We start from the raw sequence: 21,135 nt of genomic DNA, 5'->3' as shown, positions 1-21,135 counted from the left end.
GAGTCATGTCAGGATATGAGAATGCAGAAAGAGGCGGCAAAGCCCACGCAAAGGCGGCGGGCTAGCCTCGATTCCCACAACGCGTGCCCTGCTTCTCGCTAAGATCTAACCCACACTAGTGGCTGTACTCCTTCGAGATACGTGTACACTACAACTCATTATCACTTAGAAAGCTTGTTGCGTGAGAAAAATACAACTTAGACTACACCATTTAACTGTTGGGATAATAGTGGTGGCCTTCTGCAGTGAAAGCAGTCATGAGATAACCCCGTAGAACAGCCGATTTTGCTGTGTAATTGTGTGTGCGTTAAGAAAATGTGCAGGATCAGGTGTGATCTGAAATCGTGCCCTCTGTGGGCCAGTTGAGACCACGCTGGTGCTTGAAAGCCCTTAGCAAAAGGACGGCCGCCGTGTCAGGCATAAAACCATGTGAACAGATGCAGAGTTTGAGCAGGCAATGCAATTTGATTAATGCTTAGGTTCCAAGCCAGTAACCCAGCCATAACTGCCATCAAGACATAATGCTTCATAGCTAATAATGGCATAGTGAGTGCTTCCTTACTTGAGAAAAATTATATCACGAAAGTGTGCTTGTAGTTTCCCCAAGAGGGTTAAGGAAAAGCCCTAGAATGACCGCAACGTATGCCACGAGTATGCCGCGTGTTCCGCGCATCGGTGACACAACATATTCTTTTGCCAGAGACAAACATCGGGGGGATCCTTCATGCGTATATTTCCCACATTTCTTGTCACTTTTCTTACATACCCATAAATAGGTTGCAATATTTTTTTTATTTTTTAAAAAACAAGCAAACAATGGCAGTGCACAGTTTGCAAATTCAGTGGACACAAGTACGGTTAGAAGGTAAAGCTTACCTTGTAGCTCATTGAAAGGCAGCTCAGCATGTTCTGGCCTGTTCAACAGTAAGAGAACAGAAAAAAAAAACATGAAATAAATGTTTCATTGTTTTATCAGTGCAAGCAAATTGAGTGCTCTTTCTGCCCCAATATGGGCTTGTCAACCAATCAATCAATCGAGATGCAATGCACAGAAAAAAAATGCATAGAAAATTATTTGGCCCAATAGCTTATTTTGGCCCGCAAGACCATGACATGAGCCGAGATAAAAGGCAGGTAGACAACGGACATGAAAAAGCGAGAGACACACACATATGCGGCACCCAATTTCTTTATTCCTTTTTGCCTCTTCCAAAAATGCTTATTACGAAAAAAAGAATAGGTATACGGAGAGACCTACCAAATTTTTTTTATCGACCCTTTTTGTGCACAATATGAACGCCACACTCACACAGCTGTCAACAATCTTTTTTTTTGCCTCAGCACACTGTACACCTCCAAGAGCAGGATGCAGTGAGCACTTGCAATCTCAGCTATGAGGTGACCTCCATTCCTAATATACTTTTTTCTGCATGAACATCGATGCCTGGCATTTAAGGCCTCTACAGTGCAGGCTGGTGCTTTCCCAAGGGTCTGCACAGACAAAATGGCTGAGATAACGATCTTTGCTTGGCAAGTTTACATGACATGCAATCAAGATGCGGTACAGTGAAATCCCACAGCGACAAAAATAGGTTATTGAAGAATTTCGTTACAGTAGAACTCTAGATTATAAAATTTGCTAAGATTTGATAATTAAGGCTCGTTCTTTTGGTTCCAGCAAGCGCATGCATTTAACTCTTGCTAACTTACCAAGCCACTCAACGAGCGAACATAATTCTCTTGTATAATACAATTAAAATATACAAAAAACCTGGTGCTAAAGTCAGGGTGCAAGTCATACGAGAATTTCGGTGCTCATATTGGCTCGACTACATGCCTTCACAATGATGCAAGGAAAGCGGCTTTGTGTAAATATGTGGGTGCAGAGGAGGGTTATATATGAGAAGATGTGATATGTATTGACACGACCCTTGGAGCACACAGAGTGCACAGTGCAACGAAATAGCGTTCCAAAGTTTCACTAAAGGCCAAATGAAAACAGAAAACCCTGAAGCTTCGCCCTACTATAGCCATAAGTGAACGACAGAAAAGCTGCAATGCTTCGTGCCATTTTACGGCTTTATTGCCTTTAGTCTGGACTGCGGTTTCCTGCGCAGCAGTTGCAGCAAACTGTAGTTCCAATTTCAATCTGTGCTTCTATGCTGGTCATGCGCCTGACTTCAGAACTGTGTGGTTCCGATCTTAATTCCCATTAACGTGATTTTTGACCACAGCATTGTGGCAAGCAGTAATGGCAATATTGGCTTGAGTCAGTGTGTGTAAATGCATGCACATTTTCATGGTTATCCCTGATTACGTTGACACCACCGCGTTTGTGTTATCAGTCATTGCAATACAATTTGTACACTAGTAATCCTTGGACTAAGTGTGCACTGGATACGCGTGCGCCTTCATAACATTGTGGATGTCGTTCACAATTGCAGGGCTAGTTAACAATGAGCAATAGTTTTGTTTTGAGCGTGGCATCAAAAACGTGGCAGGAGTTCTTGAAGAAAGATTCTGCCAAGAAACAAATACACAAAACCCACCGGCAGCATCATGGTGTATGGGCAATCTGTCGCGAGCATCTCAATGGCAAATCATCTTATCGCAATGTGCGTGTGGTGGTGAAGACATGGGTGTTTTGATGCAGCCGCGCACTCTGGATAAGAGCCAACGAGACACGGCCGAGTTGGTAGCAGCATTTCGCTTCAATCCTAGGCAAGTTCCTTTTTCTTATGAGGTAGCACTTTCGAAAACTTTGCCAAAGTGAAGTATTCAGGAAAAATATTCCTAGTGACGAATTATTTTTCACACTGTTTTTCATTGGCAGCTGGCGGGAAATCAAAAAGTATTTGCTGTGGCAGACTTGGTTATGGCAGGATTCCACTGTATTACAGCTACATTATTTTTTGCATGAGATGATGTCTTGTGCACTTCGCAGCTTTGCAATCTTTTCAAGACTTTTGCAGCCACAGAAACCAGTAAAGCAGCTTGCCATGAACATCTTGCCAGGCGGCAATCTGCTTGCTAAAGACACGGACAGGAATTACTTGAGTACAACAAGCTGATAGTTCCCCTTCTTTGTCTACGCAATGTATTTTATCACATATAACCCGCACCAAAAACAGAACGATGCCTTTACAAAGAAGGGGCGCCGGTTATGTGCATGTTTTTTCCCCTTTAATTTCGGGGCATGGCTTAAGGAGTACCGACACAAAAACTTTGGAGTCATTTTTTTTTTTTTTGCTGCAATGTATTACTGGGGGGCCTGTTAGTCACAACATAGCACATCCTTTGCTGCAGCATGCGACAGATAATTATTTACAGGCCCCTCATTATCGACCAATTTCACTTTCGATTTGAGAGAGCTCCAAAAACAACAAGCCACCAAGTGCAACTATCACCACATAGTGTGTGCAGCGCTCCTCCACGTCAGCACACAGAACTGTGACACACTTCTGCACGGTCCGCATCAAGCATTCCTTTTGAATAGGTAACAAGACTGCAGTGTTGCCAAACACAAGACTTACAACGCATCAGCTGTGTCCGCACACTCACAACCAGCCGCTGAGAAGTATAGACTGCTAGAACAAATGCAGCAAAAGAAAAAAAGCAAATATGGTGTAATAATAACTTGTTTTATTGACTGCAGTGTGGTGACGTGAGGGAAGTAAAGAGGTCCCAAAGGGGTCCCTTTATATGGTGTCAATACCTTCAATATGCAAACTTCAAAACTGCCGTGAAATACTTTTCAAGCTATATGCACTATTAATATTTTGCAGATTACCATATTTATGCACATGATTTGCGCACCCCTATTATTTTACCAACTTTGCTGAAAAAGAAAATTTATTCACCTATTTTATGCTCCCCGACCCGCCCGAGCCAGCTCACCGACGCGCGCACCTCTGGACCTTTCGATGCTTCGGCCGTGTGCACGCCTCGCCGAGCAGACAAGCGCAGTCAAACACGCTGCGAGTGCGAAGTCCTTTTTCCGAGGACTTCCCTCAAACTAGGGTCCCTAGAATACCGCACACAAACACAAACCTTTTGACAGGTTGCCGGAACTGCTCGAGCGTTTGCCTCCCCCTATCTCCCAATCTCTACCATCGCGAGAATGGCGAGAATTCACACTCGCGTCACGGCATGGATGACTTTCTGCATTGGAGGCGTGCGAGGGCCTGTTGTGCCAACTGTCCCCTCGTTCTCTGCATCCACACTGCAACGCACGCTTAGTTGATTTTGGAAGATTAAGTTTCGCCATCAAGCCGACGCGTTTTAATGGTTCTCTTGCGATATGCTACAGTAAATATATATACAGCGAAATCGAAGCTCGCTGTTGTTATTTTTCCCGAAGAAAACGGGAACTGTGCTGCCGCAAAGCACTTCAAGGGGGCATACTTCAACGTGACCACCAGCATGATAGGTACACGAAAAAGCACAAGAGTGCGCAAAAGTTTCCTGCCACTGAAGGAGGCCTTTTTAATTATGTGTGGATGCTTAGTTCTTCCGGTATTGCCATGTTGTGGGACCTAGTTTTCCCCAGCATTGTCGAAAGAGCTTTGAAAAAATGGGGCGTTCTAATGCGCTCAATGGAACCGAGGACGATGTGCTTTCAGAGAGTGGTGGCAGCAGCTGCGACGATGATTCCCAATCGGACTTGCGATCAGTGATTCTCGCTGGACCGCACGTAACCGTATCTGACTGGTTAAAGTACATGCAAATTTTTTCATAATTATCAAGTACACTTCATTTGTGCTTCAAATTTTCTTTTTAATTTATATACTGCACGTGTTAGGACTGTGACACAATATTTTGTATGCGCTCGCGGAATTCCCCCGTAATTTGCGCACCTCCTTCTTGGTGCCCCAAAATCACGAATAAATGTGCACCAATTACGCAAGTAAATGCTGGATATATGCATTTCACAGGAATTGATTCTGCAGGCTATCTCAGCTGTGCTAATTTGTGTCAATACCCCTTTAAATGCAGGAGCGTGTAATAAGGCAGAAAGTAAGGTATCATTGCCATTTCCTCATCAAGAGAGATGGGCTTTGAGAAAAAATTCTGAACTCTGAACTATACTTGTTGCAGAAACCGGGTGGGACAAGCGTAGACTGCATTCGATATGAACAAAAAGCAAGAATATCCCTTTTTTATTATTTTTTTATTAACACACGCGCTCTTCCGTGCCTATTGTCTTCTTCCTCTCCTTGTCTTCGGTGAGTTTCAATAGCTTCCGGCTCGCATGAAGTTTCGTTTTTCTCAATGGAAACAACCTTAGAGTTATTAGATGTGTTGTACAGGCCTCTGAATGAGTAATATATTGGTTTTCAAAAGGCAGGAAAGTATTATCCCGTCGACCTTTATATAAACGTCCATTACTTTAGCCACGTTCCTGAGTGATCTAGAAATGCATAAACCGATCAATACGATGTCTCCTCAGTTCACTATCGTTTCTTGTTTACTTACGTAAGCTTGCTCTCTCAATTCCTTCAGGTATTTCTCGTTCCGTCTTTTCCACCAATCTTTCATGATGTTTTGCCGCTTTCTCCACATTTCTTCAATGTTGACTTCGTGTTGAGCTTCATCATTGCCTGGAAGACTGTATTTTCTACCTCTTATGTCCGCCGGCACAAAAGGTAGCAGCTCATCCGGTTTGCTGTATACATAAGTCAACGTCCTGTTGTTAGGCAGCGCTTCAACTTCACTGGTGATTGTTTCCATCTCTTCTCTTGTTAGCAGTCTATTTGCGATGACTTTCCTCATTGATGATTTTGTGCTTCGTATTACCCTTTCATAGAAGCCTCTCCACCAAGACTCTTACTCGGACATAAACTTCCACTTTATTTAATCTCCTTGGTTAGCTTTTTAGATACTTTTTTTTTGTATTTTTTTTAGCATACGATTGATTTCTCTGTTGCCTTTCCTGAATGTTCTTGCATTGTCACACTATATATTGTGAGACGTAAGCCTATAAATATTCTGAATGCATGTAAGAATGCTTCTGTTTTACAGTTGTCGACAACTTCGTGATGTACAGCTCTTGTAGTAACACTCACGAATGCTGCGATGTATAGTTTTGTTGCGTCTTTCACGGCGTCTTTTATAAGCATCGGGCCTGCAAAATCTACACTGGTCACTTCCAATCATTGTTGTTGGTTGACTCTGTCAGCAGGCAGGGGTGCTGTGTCTTGCTTAATCTGTTCAGCGTCAGATCGTCAACACTTAAAACATCCATGAATAACCTTCTTCACCAGCTGCCTTTCTTGGATTATCCAATATTTTGTTCTAAGCTGCAAAAGTGTTGCACTGACTCCCCCATGTAACATGAGTTCATGCACATGTCGTACTAGCAGCTTTGCAGCGGCCATCCACTTTAGTAGCACAGTTGGAAGTTTTTTGTTGTATGTCAGTCCATTTTAAGACAGACGACTCTTGCGCCTTATTAGCCCAGCTTTGCAGCTGCCGTCCACTCTGGTAGCACAGTTGGAAGTTTTTTGTTGTATGTCAGTCCACTTTGAGACAGACGACCTTTGTGCCTTATTAGCCCTTGTTCATCTTCAAAGACTTCTCTACCCCATAGCAACATCCTTGTTGTCTTAGTCATCTTGCTCTTGTTGAGTACAATATGTTCCCATATTTGTCGTCGCTCCAGTTTTATTATCGCTGTCTCTGCGTTCTTAAGTTCCTCAAAACTCAGAGATTGCGGATTATCCGCTTCTTTTTTATAATCTGTATGTATCTCAGAACCGAAGCTGTCACTCTGAGTAATATTGTGTAGGTTCCATACTTCTCTGCGTCGATCACAGCCAGAATCAACGCGTATGTGTTAGTCACATAACATTCACTACTCTCAGTGTCTTCTTCCATTCCTGTCTGCTCTGTGGTCTTGTCTTCCGTAACAAGTCACTTTAGATCGTGCCACCATAGTTCCAACTGCATCACAGTCCTTGCTCTTACACCTCTGGTCATGAGATCAGCTGGGTTCTCTTCACTTGCAATGTATTTCCCCTCTGACAGCTTCATTTTCTATTTTATCTCCTTCACCCTGTTTTCTACAACAACGTCTCGTTCTTTCTTTCCGTGTAGCCAACTAAGAACAGTGGTCGAGTCCGTCCAGCATCTTGTAGTATCTATCTTTCTTACAAATCCACTTCTGATGTATTCAGAAAGACGTGCAGACAGCAATGCAGCCATTAGCTCAAGTCTTGGCAACGAGATTTGCTTCGTTGGTGCTATTCTTCCTTCTGAAATTAGTATTTCAGCCTCCTTTTCTTTGTCATAGTGATTCATGAAATAGGCCGCTGTTCCGTATGCATATGGCTTTGCATCTGAAAACAAGTGAAGCATGTGAACAGACTTCTTCCTTTGTAATACATTAAACCATCATAATACACTGAACTCTTGAATAGATTTTAGCTCTTTAATCCATCTCCTCCACGTCTCCGTTTCATCATCTGGTCTTCCCAAGACGTCCCTTTCCTCCACATGTTTTGTATTTATCGCTTGGCTGTTACCGTGAATAAAGTAGAGTCCCAGAGGATCGTATACTCTTGCAGCGAGCTGTAACATTTGGCGCTTCGTTAGCGCACCGCTGGTATCCATGTCTTTTATGTCAAATGATGGTATGCACAGCCTATCTTCTTTGAAGTTCTATCTGATGCCGAGGACCTTTATTTTAGTGGAATACTTGAAGCTTGCGTTTTCTTCTTCCTTTATAGTTTGTTGTAATCGAGGCTGATTTGTGTTGAACTTTCTCAATGTCATTGACACCTCTTTAAAGATTTCATTTGACTTCCAGTAATGTTTTCCGGCTTCCTTGGGTGACTTGGCTCCCATTATCGCATCCTCGACGTAGATGTTACTCCTCAGCTGTTTAATCATCTCTGGAAATTTCTCCTCCAACTTGCTGAGGTGGTGTTGTACTGTTACTGCGAGCAAGAAAGTACTAGGGGCAGTGCCAAAGGTCACTCGTGACATTTTCCATGTTACAACCTTTGCACCGCTTCCACTCGGAATTCTATTTCACTAAAGGAAACACAGTACAACTCTGTCTTGCTCATGTTTTGAAATCTGTAAAAATGCCTTCTCAATATCAGCTGTCATTGCAATGCGATGATACCGAAAGTTGATCAGCATATGCACGAGATCACAATTGAGATTTGGTCCAGTTTCGAGGTTGTCATTTAGAGATGACCATTTTGTGGACAATGATGACGCATCAAATACGATTCTTTGTTGTTTGACAATCTTCCCTGATGACGGCTTGATGCGGCATGTCGTAGCAGTGTGTCATTGGTGCACTCCTGCCACTCCACTATTCAAGTACTCTCTGATAGCACTGTCGTAACGTCGCAGTATACTTTTGTCCTTCTGTAACCTTCGAGTGACTTGCTTCAATCTGGTCGTTGTGTCACTCTCGTTTTCTTTTCACTTCAAGTTCTTGCTGAAATACTCTATCACACTCTGTTCTTTCTTTGCGTTTTGCTCGGTGCTCTTCATGTCAATGGTTTCGATGTCCCAGAAATTACTGTTCATTGTCTGATTCAATAAGGATTCAGATTTCTCTGTGGTCTGTGTTTGTACATAAACTGTCAGCCAGCTTTAATCCGCCATCTTCATACTTCTTATTCAGTGAAACTGGCAGGAATGGTATTCTTTCTTTTGATGCAATGTCAACCTCGAGTGCTTCCAAAAAGACCTCTTCGCCACTGTATAGGCTTCTAAGTTTGACTTCAACTCAATTCATAGTCTTTTCCTCTTGTCCTCCTCCAAAAGAGCTGATGGTCAGTCTTTATTTTCCTTTGACTGGGCAACCAAACTTTTTTTCACACGCTCTTAAGCATGAATGTTCTTTGGCTGCCAGTGTCCAACAATAGTGCTAGTGTCCGACAATAGCACGACTGGTTTCTACTTTCTGCTATTGCGACTGCAGTCAGTAGACAAATACTTGACGATATAGTCGTATATTGGCAGATTGACCCTTGCTCTTCCTGATTTTCATTTTTACCTTGAATGGCTGCTGTGCACTGCGCCGTAAGTTCTTTTTCCCTGGTACATAGACGTTGCGTGCCTTTCCCCACATATTTATTTATTTATTTTTAATATACTACAGCCTTGATAGGCTATCACAGGAGAGGATACAAAATACAAAACAAATTGCAATACAAAGCGAGAGGAACAGAGCGCGAGGATGAGTGATTAGTGATGTACAAAATGAATTCATCACGTGATAAAGTTTTAACACGGCCGGGCAACGCATACCATAATTCAATGGTGCAAAAAAAAAAAAAACATATTTATACGAGATAGTTCGGTGATTAAAAGAAGACATGTTCAAATCATGATGTCTGGTGGAAGTTGGTTTTGGCAGGTGTGATGTAGTCGCTGAGTGAAGAAAATCGTGGAGTGTAAATGAGAGTGTGAAAGAAATTTAACGATTCAACGTGATGACGAAAAAAGAGAGTAGTAAGCTGAAGGCTATGAAGATGAGAACTAGGAGAAAAATACCTGACGTAGCGACGATAAATGAAGCATAATGCTTCCTTTTGGACGAATTCAATTTTTTTAATGTCCGATTTTTTGTGAGGATTCCATTGACAGAGCCGTACTCGAGTACTCAACGAACTAACGTTTGGTAAGTCAGAAGCCTTATGTTGGTTGGGGCCAAATGTAGAGTTTGTGTAGGTACCCCAGTCTTCTAAGGGCATGGTTACACATTACTTCAATGTGATGTGACCAAAACAGATCCTTAGTGAATAAAAGACCTGAATATTTGTATTCAGAAACATTTTTCAGAGGTGCACCACGAAATGAATAAACAAAAGAAGAGAAAAAAAGAGCGTTTAGTAAATGACATGGGGACAGTTCTACGGAAGTTAATTTGCATATGCCAAGTTTCACACCATGATTGGATTGATGCAAACGAATCATTAGGGATAATGTGATAATCTTACATCTTATGCTTGCTATGCATATTTTGGCCGTTGGGTGAGGCCTCTTGCAACGGAAGCATTTATGAGACGCTTCTAGCTTTATTTTCTTCTCTTTATATGGCATAGTCTTTCTACAGTCATCAAAATAGTGGGTGCATATTCTCACAAAATATGCAAAATTTTGCCGTAGTGTTCCGAAAATTATTCTTTTTTTTTGCCTAATGTCCAATTTGTTGCCGTGGCTTTCCTTCCGTTCAGCCAATTACTCAACTTAATCTTCTATTTACCACATCATACACTTCAGAGTTTCTTCATGATGTTTAGTTGCATTCTGATCTTGACCTGAAAACCTACCGGCCAATTCTCGTTGTTTCAATTGGAAGACCATGTGTATTTCTACAGGTAAATATAACGCTACGAAAGAGAGACGCCGTACTGACGAGGCTGTGGTTGAAACGTACAATATCGGTAGCCTGTCGAGCACATGAAGGCGATGGGGCGACAGGACCAATTTCATATGTTGCAGGAGTAACCACACGAAGGACTCGGCATGGACCTGTGTAGCAAGTATAAGCAGTTTTTCTGACAAGCCAACTTGACGAGTCGGAGACCAGAGCAGGACCAAAGAACCGGGCGGGAAGTGTACGTCATGGTGTAGTTGGTCATACAAACGCTGTTGCTTCTCTTGAGAGGTCAGAAGGCGAGTACGGGTGATTTCGCGTGCAGGAGCAGCCCGAGTGACAGTGTCCATGGCATATTCACTGGTCGGTCCCACAGGGGACAGTATGACGCTGTACGCGCGGTAGAGCGGCTGTTAGGTGCGTCGGAAGCAGGATACTCACGGCTAGGCAAATACCAGCGGGGGTTCGCGTATGGCCGAGGAGAAGAAAAAAATTGGCTCCAATGGAGGGGCGTCCAAGTGCTGCGGCAGTAGCGGGAGACATGGCCAACTCAGTGACAGCGGAAGCAGATTGGCTTGTCGTCTGCTATTCTTCATTCCGTAGGATTGCGGGATCTGGGCAGAGAGTATTGGTCGGGGCGTGGTTCATTTATTGGCATCGGTCTGTAGTCCGGTCGGGAGACGGAGCAGGCAACAGGAAAACCAAGGTTAGCGATTTCTTGCCGCCCGACTGCCTGAATAAATGACACCGCCGGAGGTGTTTGCACGGTGCCCTAGTCGAGTGGAAGTGCATGAAACGGCGCCAGACGGGCCGCCTCAAGCTAGCGCCGAACGATGCGAGTGACATTCTCGTGCATGGGTGGTGCGGCACCGAGATCGGTACAGGTTGACGTGACAGCTGTGTTAGAGAGTGTTAGAGAGCCGTGAAAATTGAGGCTGAACTCGGCGGTTCTTGGCCATTTCGAAGCGGCGGCATTCCTTAATTATGATATCGACGGTCGTGACCTTGTTGTACACGAGTAAGTTGAAAGCGTCGTCCGCGATGCCCTTGAGTATGTGGCCCACCTTGTCACTCTCGGTCATTTGCTACGTACCGAGATCACGGGGGTGGGACATCGCAAGGTACGTAGTAGCTGGCGCTCCAGGTGATGGCGGTGAGAGGGGGTTATCATTAGAAGCCATGGCCGGAGGCTGGATGGTGCGGCCACTGCGAAGCTTTGTGGTAAGGACGTGGAACGTTACACCTCCACCAAATATGTTACGGAAGAGAGACACCGTATCGACAAGGCTGTGGATGAAATATAGTTCAAACCAGCAGCAGCAGCGGCGTGATCGGTAGACCAGACACCGAGCGGAGACCAATCTTCGTCTTCCTCGTCAGGCACACACATGCGTCGCCCCCTAGAATCTCAATTTGCATGCATGTAGCAATATTCTCATACTGATAGTAGCATTAATGCTTAGGGCTCGATTTTCACGCCTAAGGATTCCAGCCAACGTGTGTGCACTTGTACCTTGTCTTACAGTCTACTCAATCCTTCATAGTCACTGCAGCTTGCTACTGTGCTCAGGTTAGTTAGCTATTTGATATGAATTTCTACAAGCGCAGTGTCTTTCCCGTATTGCTGCTTGAGCATGTCGATAGCTTTCACATAATTGCTGCCTGAATAATGAAGTCTCTCCACGGTAGCTGACGCTTTACTGGTAAGTGGTGACAGAAGGTACGTGAACTTTTGATTCTCGTTTAATTCTGTTCTCACGTGAACAGCCAATTAAAATTGATGCCAGAATTTCTGCCACTTCCTCCTGTCGCCATCAAACTTCATTAATTCTACTTTTGGTAGCTATACTGCATTTGCTTGCGGCGCTTGCTTGGCATTGTCATTGGAGGTGACTTGTTCCCTCACTAACTCCCGCTGTTCTTGTCGGCAAAGGTAAGCATTGATGTTATGTAGAATGCTAATCTTTCTTAATTTGTACTCAGTGGTTCTCGCAAACTCGGCTTCGGCTGTTTCTGGCGTTATAGAACTGTCCCATCTGTTCTTCAACTTTCTTCAACATGTCGACGTTGCCTCTGATTTGGCTGGCTAGCAGCGATATTGCTGTAGGGTCTTGATTCTCCTGAAGCTTATTTTCTGCTTCCCTCACTAGGTGGGTTGTTTGCGTCCTCAGTGTTTTTTGTTTCTTCGAAATTGCTTCCTTGTTAATTTTGAATAATTGAGGAAACGTTGGTCGCTTACAGATTTCAGCGGCGAGTCTTCATGAGTGGCTGTGTCGTCCTTCGTGTCTGCGCCACTCTCATCTGAAAATGTCCTATCTCGCTGCCGTCAGTTCGCACTGGGGCCTCCTCTTCATCCGTCTTCTGTGGCCAGTGGGAAGAGGAGATGCCACTATCCTGTTCATGGCACCACGTTGCAGAAACAAGATGAGACAAGTGTAGACTGCATTCGACGCAAACAAAAAGCAAGAATATTTTTTAGTAGTATTTTCTTAATTAACATGCGCACTCTTTCGTGCCCATTGTCTTTTTCGTCTCCTTGTCTTCGGCTAGCTTCAATAATACCCATGCACATGTGGCGGTACAAGCCGAGTATATCGAGAAAAAGCACATCAGTGAAAAGAGAGACAACAGCAAAGTTTTTGGTATGCCAGTTTAGACAGAAACATTTGACTGCCATGCAAGCAAGTGGAATAGTGAACTTGTAGGTCACCACAGAGTGCGGATTACTCCCATGTTGAGGCAGAGAGCAAGGTCCAACATTTTGACAGAGCTGTCTATCTGGTTGGGTTAATTAAGGCTTTCACAAGGCTCCAACCAAATATGAAGGTACTTCTCGACAACCCGCTTACATCCCCAGGGGAAGTGAGGGGCAATTTGTAGCTCCTTTGCCAGACCAGATGGGGAGAAGGCATGTCTCCTTTTGTCCTGGGAGGGGTTGTGTAGGATTGGGCTGGAGGCCCACTCACAACGCAATGTCAACACACCACATCCTAGCAAAACTTCTGCAGCCACACAAGGCAAAAATTTTGCAACAATTTTACTGAATTTCAATATCCTTGCTCTACATGTAAATCAAATTGGCATTGCCACAGGCAATGATTGCTCTCAGAATAGCTTTCTGACAAACGTCAACCAGAAACCAGACATCATATTTTAGTGAAATTCTGAGGGCTCTGATCAAATTTGTTCCGAGTTGGAATATGTACATGTTCGGATACACAACAGTGCCCATATGTGTTTCCAATGCTTTTTCCCAGACTACGAGCAGCAAGGCCTTTTACCAGGAGAGACGGCAAGAGGACATGCGTCCAAGCGCAGGTTCCTGGCCTCAGGGCACTCTCCTCGCAGGGACGAGCTCAAGGCTTGCGAGAGAATCCAGTTGAGTGTCTTTGAGTTGAACAACTCCACCGCCGCTAGTTTGAGCTGCAAAGAAGTGACACGCATTCATAATAAAGTCTTTTATAGAGAGACGATTCTGCAAATGCATAGACATCTTGTGTTTCTCAGTAAAGTGCAATGTAATTGTGTTAGTAAGAGAATAAAATCTAGTCTCATTATCATACACACAAAAAAAGAGCTTTCTCAACCGTTACTGAGTATAGTCATCATGAGAATCATAAAAAAAAATTGGTCCTCCACGAAGAACGAACTACGACGCTCGTCATAGCTTCTCGCAAAATGGCCACACCACTTGTTCATGCTGTGCCACTTGCTTGCTGCCCCATCTTTCACTCTACTGGTGAAGCAAACTTGATGTTACACCACTGAATTGAAAAAAGTGGTACAATTTCATAGAGAAAAAAAAGCTCTTAAATATGATGCCCCCTCCCAAATTTTCAGTACAGTCTTCTTCTTTTTCCTCACAGGAGCAATAGGGCTAAAGGGACTTTGTAACACTTTAACATGTAATCACAGGAGGATCTTATTATTGGGTTTTATTGCCTGTGGCAAAACGTTTTGAACCTTCCGGGTACAAGCAAAATTACAGGTACTTGGCACAAACACTCTTTTCATCCCGATGAGTGTGCCAGACAATGGGGTGGGAGCACTCTCTCCTCCTTTGTGCTGGTTCAGACAAGTGTGAACTGAGCCCTGTGAAATCTTTTACACCTTGGGTGGTGACACACTTTTGCATTTGTCTAAAAATCTTCAAAGGCTGGCATTGCACACCCATTCCACGCATTGTGCTGCTCCCTTTGTTGTGCCCTTCTTACCCTCACATGGAGAGCTCTGGATGCAGACCCCAACACATATCAGCCAACCTGTGAGCACCCCTGCAGCACCCTGGCCTGCAGCATGTGCTCAATACTTATTCATTGTTGTTTTCTCCCAGTAGTGCAAAACATTCTACCATAGAAATATTCTGCGCACATTTTTTGCACTTTGGCGGTAATGTTGTAACTGAAGTGAAAAGTTGAAAGAACCTCCTGTCACCACTGGCCTGGAACATGCCATGATCGTGACTCTGTGCCATTCACAGGACAGAGGTCACAGCTTTGAATAATACTGGAGTTGTGGAAGTTCCCGCACAAGTAGTTGCTCTTCGGCTAGTGTGACCCAAACAAGGCTCAGGTTCACATGCACGTATCTGAATGATCAATTAATTAAAAGCTTTCACTGGAAATGAGCTAACTGACCAAGACCAAGCATTTGAATGGGTGTTGCCTTCTCCTACAATGCAAATTATGCATGAGCTTTCAGGGTACAATTTCTGTTGTGGGAAAGCACTTGCACCCAGCGACTCTCTCTCTTTTACAGCAGCAAGGCAGCCTAGTTGCGAGGACATGTATATCCCTTCGAGAAACGACACCATGAAGCCTCTAGCGAAGGAATGGGGCACCCTGCGGCCGGCGCATGCTATTACCCTTTATCGGCTTACAAGACGGATTCCCCTCCCTTAGCAAAGGAACGAACCCTCGTGAGGTAGAAGAAAACCAGGACAGTGGTGAAAATGAGCGTGCCAACTGCTAGAGGTTCTTTATGGCACCAGCGACCAAGCAGGAAGGATGAGTCTTGGAACTTCCTGCGAGCCAAGGACGTCAACAGCCAAAGGCCTAAACGTCAACCTTTGGTTATCTGCCTTGAGCGGAAGTCCCTCTACGTCACATTTACACATTATTCCTAACATAGCGATAAAGTGTTGTTTTGTTGACCCAGCCTGTTGCCTTAATTGCCTGAACCGGTATAGCTGCGATGACTCGAGCTACGAAAAGGGGACGTTAATCTTACACGGTAGGACTGTGTGTGGCTGGAACATTAGCTATGCTTCTGCGTCAGTCGTACATAGGGCGGACCTCCTTCACTGTTACGCTGCATTCATGTGCCTAAGAGGCTGCACTTGTACGAGAACACGTATTGTGTTGAACTGAACATGGGTAGTGCCAGCGTGCCTATCATGACAACATAGTGAAGGAAGCTCTTGGACAGGAGCCAGCCAGTCTCCTGCTGGATACCCTTGGTGTTGGCCGGTCTTCTAAGGCTACTTCACAAGTGAAAGCTATACTGTTCCCGACACACCAGCACCCAACTGTCTGACACAACCTTAATAAAAACCAGTGAATAATGAAGCAAAAAAAGTACAGGTAATGTTAATTGTATTGTTTTAAAGGGGCCTGGTGTTACAAATTTATCTCGGGAGTGCTTGCGAATAATGGAAATGAGAGAAAGAGGCATCTGAAACAAGCACACGTTATCACACAAAGACATGTAGCTAACCCCCGAAAAATTGGGCCAACTGCATGTCCGGATTTTGGAACGCAGTTTCACAATTCGTATAATTGAATAACTCTGAAATCAAGCGTTCTTACAGTTCGCGTCGACTCCTCTCTTTTGTCCTATCAAGTGCATCAACGTCTTTCTCAAGCTCCTACAGGCACCATCGGTCGGTCCTGCCGAATGAGCCGCTCGTACTCATCGCCGGTGCCCTGGTCTTCATCATTGTCTTCAGCATCGCTAAGCTAGGTTTAGCTCGTCATGGACTCCCTTGTTGACGGCCCTACTCTGCCGACAAGTGTGGGCTGCTACCACCCTGGAATGAAGTGCGATAGCTGCAAGTCCACCAGGAACTGCTGGGCAAAGGCACAACAAGTCCGGGCATTCTCACTTGAGACCTCCGATGTCGACAACCACTTCCCGGGCCTCTCACGCAGAAATCCTTCAGAACCGGGTGGCTGGGCTGCTTCCATCGTTGTAGCGACGCTGCTTTCTTATATCTTCGCAGCTAGGAGCCCCACAGCACAGTGTCAACTCATCCTCTAGGATTTTAGGGTCGGAGCTCTCTAAGGCGTGGGTCTGTCCATTCTCCAGCGTGGGTTTGTCCATCCTTTGTGATTGTCAATCGTAGCCACCCAGATGAGAGATGGGAGATGACTTTACTTGGAGTGTTCACTAGATAGATGCACGGACGGATGCATGGACGCACGAACAGACAGACTAGCAGACAGACGGATGGATGGACGAACAGGGGAGCAGGTATGTGCCAAAGAGGATGCAAGATGCGAGATGGACGCATGGATGGACGCACAGATGGTCGCGCGGACGGAGGGAAGCAAGAACAAATAAACGGATGGAAGCACGAACGAACTGACAGACGCTTCGCCTCACTCATCATCATTCACTCCGTGGTATGCTAAGATTTTTTTTTTTTCCATCATGGCTTGGGACACTTGCCTCGAGCCTCTGTGTCGAATCTCATTCGTTGAAGTAGCGCGTACAGTCGAGCTCACTTATAACGAACCTGAGCATGACGCGGCGTCCGTTCGCTGTATCCCGAAGTGCGTAGTAAATGAAACACGGCTTTTAAAAAAGTTGCGAGTGAAATGCCCCAAAAAGTCCGTGATGCATGTGTTTTGAAGAGCAAAAGCGATAAGGGCGGTCTCGAGTTCATTTGAAACGGCTGGGTGCTCGTTCGCCGAGGCCCGTGGCATAAGCTGCATGAGGCACTGGCTCGAAAGTTTCTTCGTTCTCGCAATCCGACTCTTCCAAATCGCTCTCGCCACGTACTTCATTCACAATGCCCCAATTCATGCACGGTTTCGCAGTGTCGGCCTCATTGTCGGCTGTAATTAAACCACCACAACAGATGTACCGCCCGCTCTCCCGGGTCAAAGTCGACGACGCGCTGCCATAAATCGCCGCCGCAGTTCGGAAGCTTCAGGCTCGGCATCGGGCCTGACGTCGACAAAGTCGGCCTCGCGAAAACAGTTTCGCGCGTGCCGCCCACAAAATATTCACCATCTCCATGCTCATCTGAATACCGGGACGCCCGAAGCGGCAAGTTGGCTGCCAGGTGGTCAATGGCTATGAGGAAGCGCTCCGCAACGCGGCCACCTAACGTGCGGATTACGCTCAAGCCAAGCGGTCACACTTTCGACGTTTTGTTGAGCGGCAGGAAAAAGCATGCTAGTCCTCTCGTCGGCTACCATGACCACACACGCACATCAAGAGCGAACAAGACGCGCACACGCAACACACGTGCCAGAACACGTGGAACAGCTCTGAGCCCGTTTCCAGTCAGAAAACGAAACTAATTCGAGTCAGCGTGGCGGACATCGCGGAGCGGTGGAGACGGCCGAAGGGGTTGTGATCAAGAGAGGAGAGCAGACTTGCGAGAGAAGGGCAAGGAGTTGCAATAAAGAGGGGGGAGGATGCGGCGGGAGGGCAACCTTGAAAACTAAAACACACAGGAAGGAGGCAGGTTGGGTAGCTTGCTTGAAAGGTCCGCGAAACTCGCACGTACATAACTTGGAAAGAGTGCCTGCACGCGCAGAAGTCAAAGCATGGCCGCTTGGATTAGTGCGCGCGGCGGTGTTCGAATAATCGGCGGCCGTGGTTAAAACTCGTTTGATTGCGCCGGCGGGCTTACGTGGCCTCACGAACTTCGATATTTCGCGATTCATTCCGCGCAAATTAACAGCCAATTCCGCGCTTCCGCACGCACGAGGACGGCATGCTGACTTGAGGACGAAGTGAGCGAGAACAAGTCCTAAACATGAAACGAATCGCAACTTATCAGAGTTGGTGGGGTAGCGTACGCGCGTGCACTAGACGCCGAATATCGGATACAGTCGGTGGCCGACGATATTGGTAAATGGTCTGGTCACTCCAGGCCGGCGACGCCAACGACAGTGCCAGTGATCAAAAACAGGGTAGATGGCCGATCTTTGGTCTTCCAAAGATCCGTGGCAATGCAAAAACACGGGCCTAGTCTGGCGATGCGGGGTGCTCAGAGTAGCGGGGGAACAAAGAACGAAGGGGGTGCATAACAAAAAGCAGTCGGGGCATGGAAAAAGAAAACAGCTTTCCTTCCTCCATGAGTTGGGGAGAGCGGCAACCAGAGGGTCGCGGAGGCAGGATCGGCGTTTAACAATAAGAATGTATGGGCACTTCGCCGATGCCTAATGGGTGGTGGAAATTGGTTTCCCGGGAAGCCGGCAGACCGCTGACCTCCGTTCGCTGTAAACGATCAGCGGCGCTCGGAGACGTTCCTTGTAAGTGCGATTTTGTGCCATTGAACCAATGTATATTTTGACGGTCACGCGGATATTATTCAATTTAAGCGAAAGTTCGTTTTAAGGGGGGAGGTGGGGATCGAAAGTGAAATTCTTTAGTTTTTGTCGTAGAGCAATGAAATTTGGCATGCTTACTGGAAACTGCGCTAAATGATAAATGACAAAGTTTCATTCAGCTGTCTCCAGTAGTTCTGGCATTATAAATTTTTTTATCCATCAGTGTACTACCAAACTTGCCCAAAGCCTGGTGTGACAAAAATACATGGTAGAAGCCTATAGTTGCTCTTATATTTTAGCCATTGGGATGGTTGATGTCGTGACATTCTGCAAATATTTTTATGACTCTGTTTTTATTTTACAGAGAACATTGTATACATGCTTGTAAATGTGGTCGTTATCATAATGTGAAATTAGCTTAGGAGTAAAAATACTGAGGTAGTAATTAACAAATATGAAAACGTCACGACAAAGAAAATTCACTGAGGAACACAATGCAAAAAACCACATGAAAATCCGTCAAGCCATAGTCATGCAAGCATCGTGGCAAGCTGGACAGTCGGGTCAAAACACGTTTCTGAGAAAACAAGCGTTAAAGTTGAACAGTCAGTAAAGGTCCATCAAAATGCCCCGGGACTGTAATACTTTGTGTCTTTGCTTGCGAGGGTCTTCTTACGTCCTTTCTCTTTCATTTTTTCTGCACTGCGTGCTTTTCGTTGTCTTTGCTGGTGTTTTTCTTCAGCTCTTTGAAGGGCGAGGCTAGCAGGTTTGATGCCCACGGACTTGCACATTTCAGTGTAGGCTCGCAAATTCCCAAAATTGTAGCGTGCAACTGCTTCATGTACTGTTGTCTCCACTGCGAACAATGAAGCGTGTTGATCCTTTGAAGTCAGTGACCAAATAACTGAATGCAAGCTTTCCGCCGCATTCTGAGTTTTGTTGCCTTTGCATCGCTCCAACAGTTGCGGGTCAGAGAGACGTTGGTATACAGGCAGCAGAGCCTCCGCTACACGTTTCGACAGGTTATACCTGTGAGGTGGTGCTGGCTCCATTTTGGCCTGTGCTGAACGATGTTTGCACCAGCTATCAGGGCCAGGTGGGCAGAGCTCATGGTGAGGCTCGTCGTCGGTGGACGTGACGTGATAAAAAGTGGCCATCACGGCCCTTTGCATGTCAGGGACACTTGTGTGTTTTCGCAAGGCTAACCCGTAGTAGCTGGTCAGTTTTTTAATCTACTCCTGCGTCAGTCCACCTCTCCCACCCAATGGCTCCCCTTTCTTAGCTCTTGTCACCAGTGTGCGGAGAGCGGTGCCCATTCTCTTCTGCACATGGTTCACGCAGTCTTCTTTGGTCAGTGGTATGAAGCCGTACACCTCATCTTTGCACAGAGCAAGATAGGTTCCCCAATAATCGAGGTCTCGTGCACCGCCGCAGCCTTCCTGTGCCCAGCAGACGCCTCGCTCCCATGACATTGGCCCCCGTTACTCATAACATGGGCCCTCGTCTTCAAGAGCCTTTCTTCATAAAACAGCTCATTTCCTGTTTTTCCTTTGCACCCTTGTGCCGTAGGTTTTGCTCCGGGCCTTCCTTGTGTTGATCCGAATCCACTTCTCTCTGACTGCATTGTCACGCACTTTTCACTGCACTTTTTGTTTATATCGTATTGAGGGTGTCACTTCTACATGCACCATGTCCTCTACACGCAATGTTCTGTGCACCCAATCTTCTCTATGTACCCAATGTTCACATTCTGTTCTTAACTACACCACTTTCACGTAGCTCGGCTCATGATGCTTGCTCGAACATTTTGTCAGCCCTTGGTGTACTCTATATGAAAACCGTATTCCTGCAACGGTCAGGATCCACCTAATCAGCCTTCGATTCGTTAGCATTGCTTTACTAGAAAATTACAACGATTGATTTGATTAACATGTGGGGTTTGACGTCTCGAAACCACCAAATGATTAGGAGAGACGCCGTAGTGACGGGCTCTGGAAATTTTGACGACCTGGGGTTCTTCAACGTGCACCCAAATCTGAGCACACGGGCCTACAGCATTCTCCCCTCCATTAAAAATGCAGCCTCCGCAGCTGGGATTTAATCCAGCAACCTGCGGGTCAGCAGCTGAGTACCTTAGCCACTAGATCATCATGGCCGGGCAATTCCAAAGGTTGATAATTTGTTTGGACTCTGAATGGCTTACCGAACACATAGACATGAAACTTCTTTTACAGCCCATATTAATGGCAGACATTCCTTTTCAACAAAAGAATAATTGTCACTTTC

General features: G+C 45.5%; 1 protein-coding gene across 7 annotated transcripts in view; it reads right to left on the bottom strand.

Moving 5' to 3' along the window:
• The window catches only part of Grip163 (gamma-tubulin complex component 6), a 212,119-nt gene that overhangs the window by 92,075 nt on the left and 98,909 nt on the right, over positions 1-21,135 (bottom strand). For 4 of the 7 annotated variants that reach the window (XM_075872979.1, XM_075872981.1, XM_075872980.1 and 1 more), the window contains 2 exons: positions 13,624-13,765; positions 877-914 (listed from right to left, as the gene is read on the bottom strand). In XM_075872979.1, coding sequence (XP_075729094.1) covers positions 877-914; positions 13,624-13,765 — 180 coding nt within the window. Of the gene's footprint in view, positions 1-876; positions 915-13,623; positions 13,766-21,135 lie in introns of those variants that run through there. The other 3 variants (XR_012885949.1, XM_075872983.1, XM_075872982.1) reach the window with 2 other exon arrangements.

This window comes from Rhipicephalus microplus, chromosome 9, assembly GCF_043290135.1.
Source record: "Rhipicephalus microplus isolate Deutch F79 chromosome 9, USDA_Rmic, whole genome shotgun sequence".
Taxonomy (NCBI): Eukaryota; Metazoa; Arthropoda; class Arachnida; order Ixodida; family Ixodidae; genus Rhipicephalus; species Rhipicephalus microplus.
Note: the sequence above shows the minus strand (reverse complement) of the source record. Positions and strands in the feature narration are given on the sequence as shown.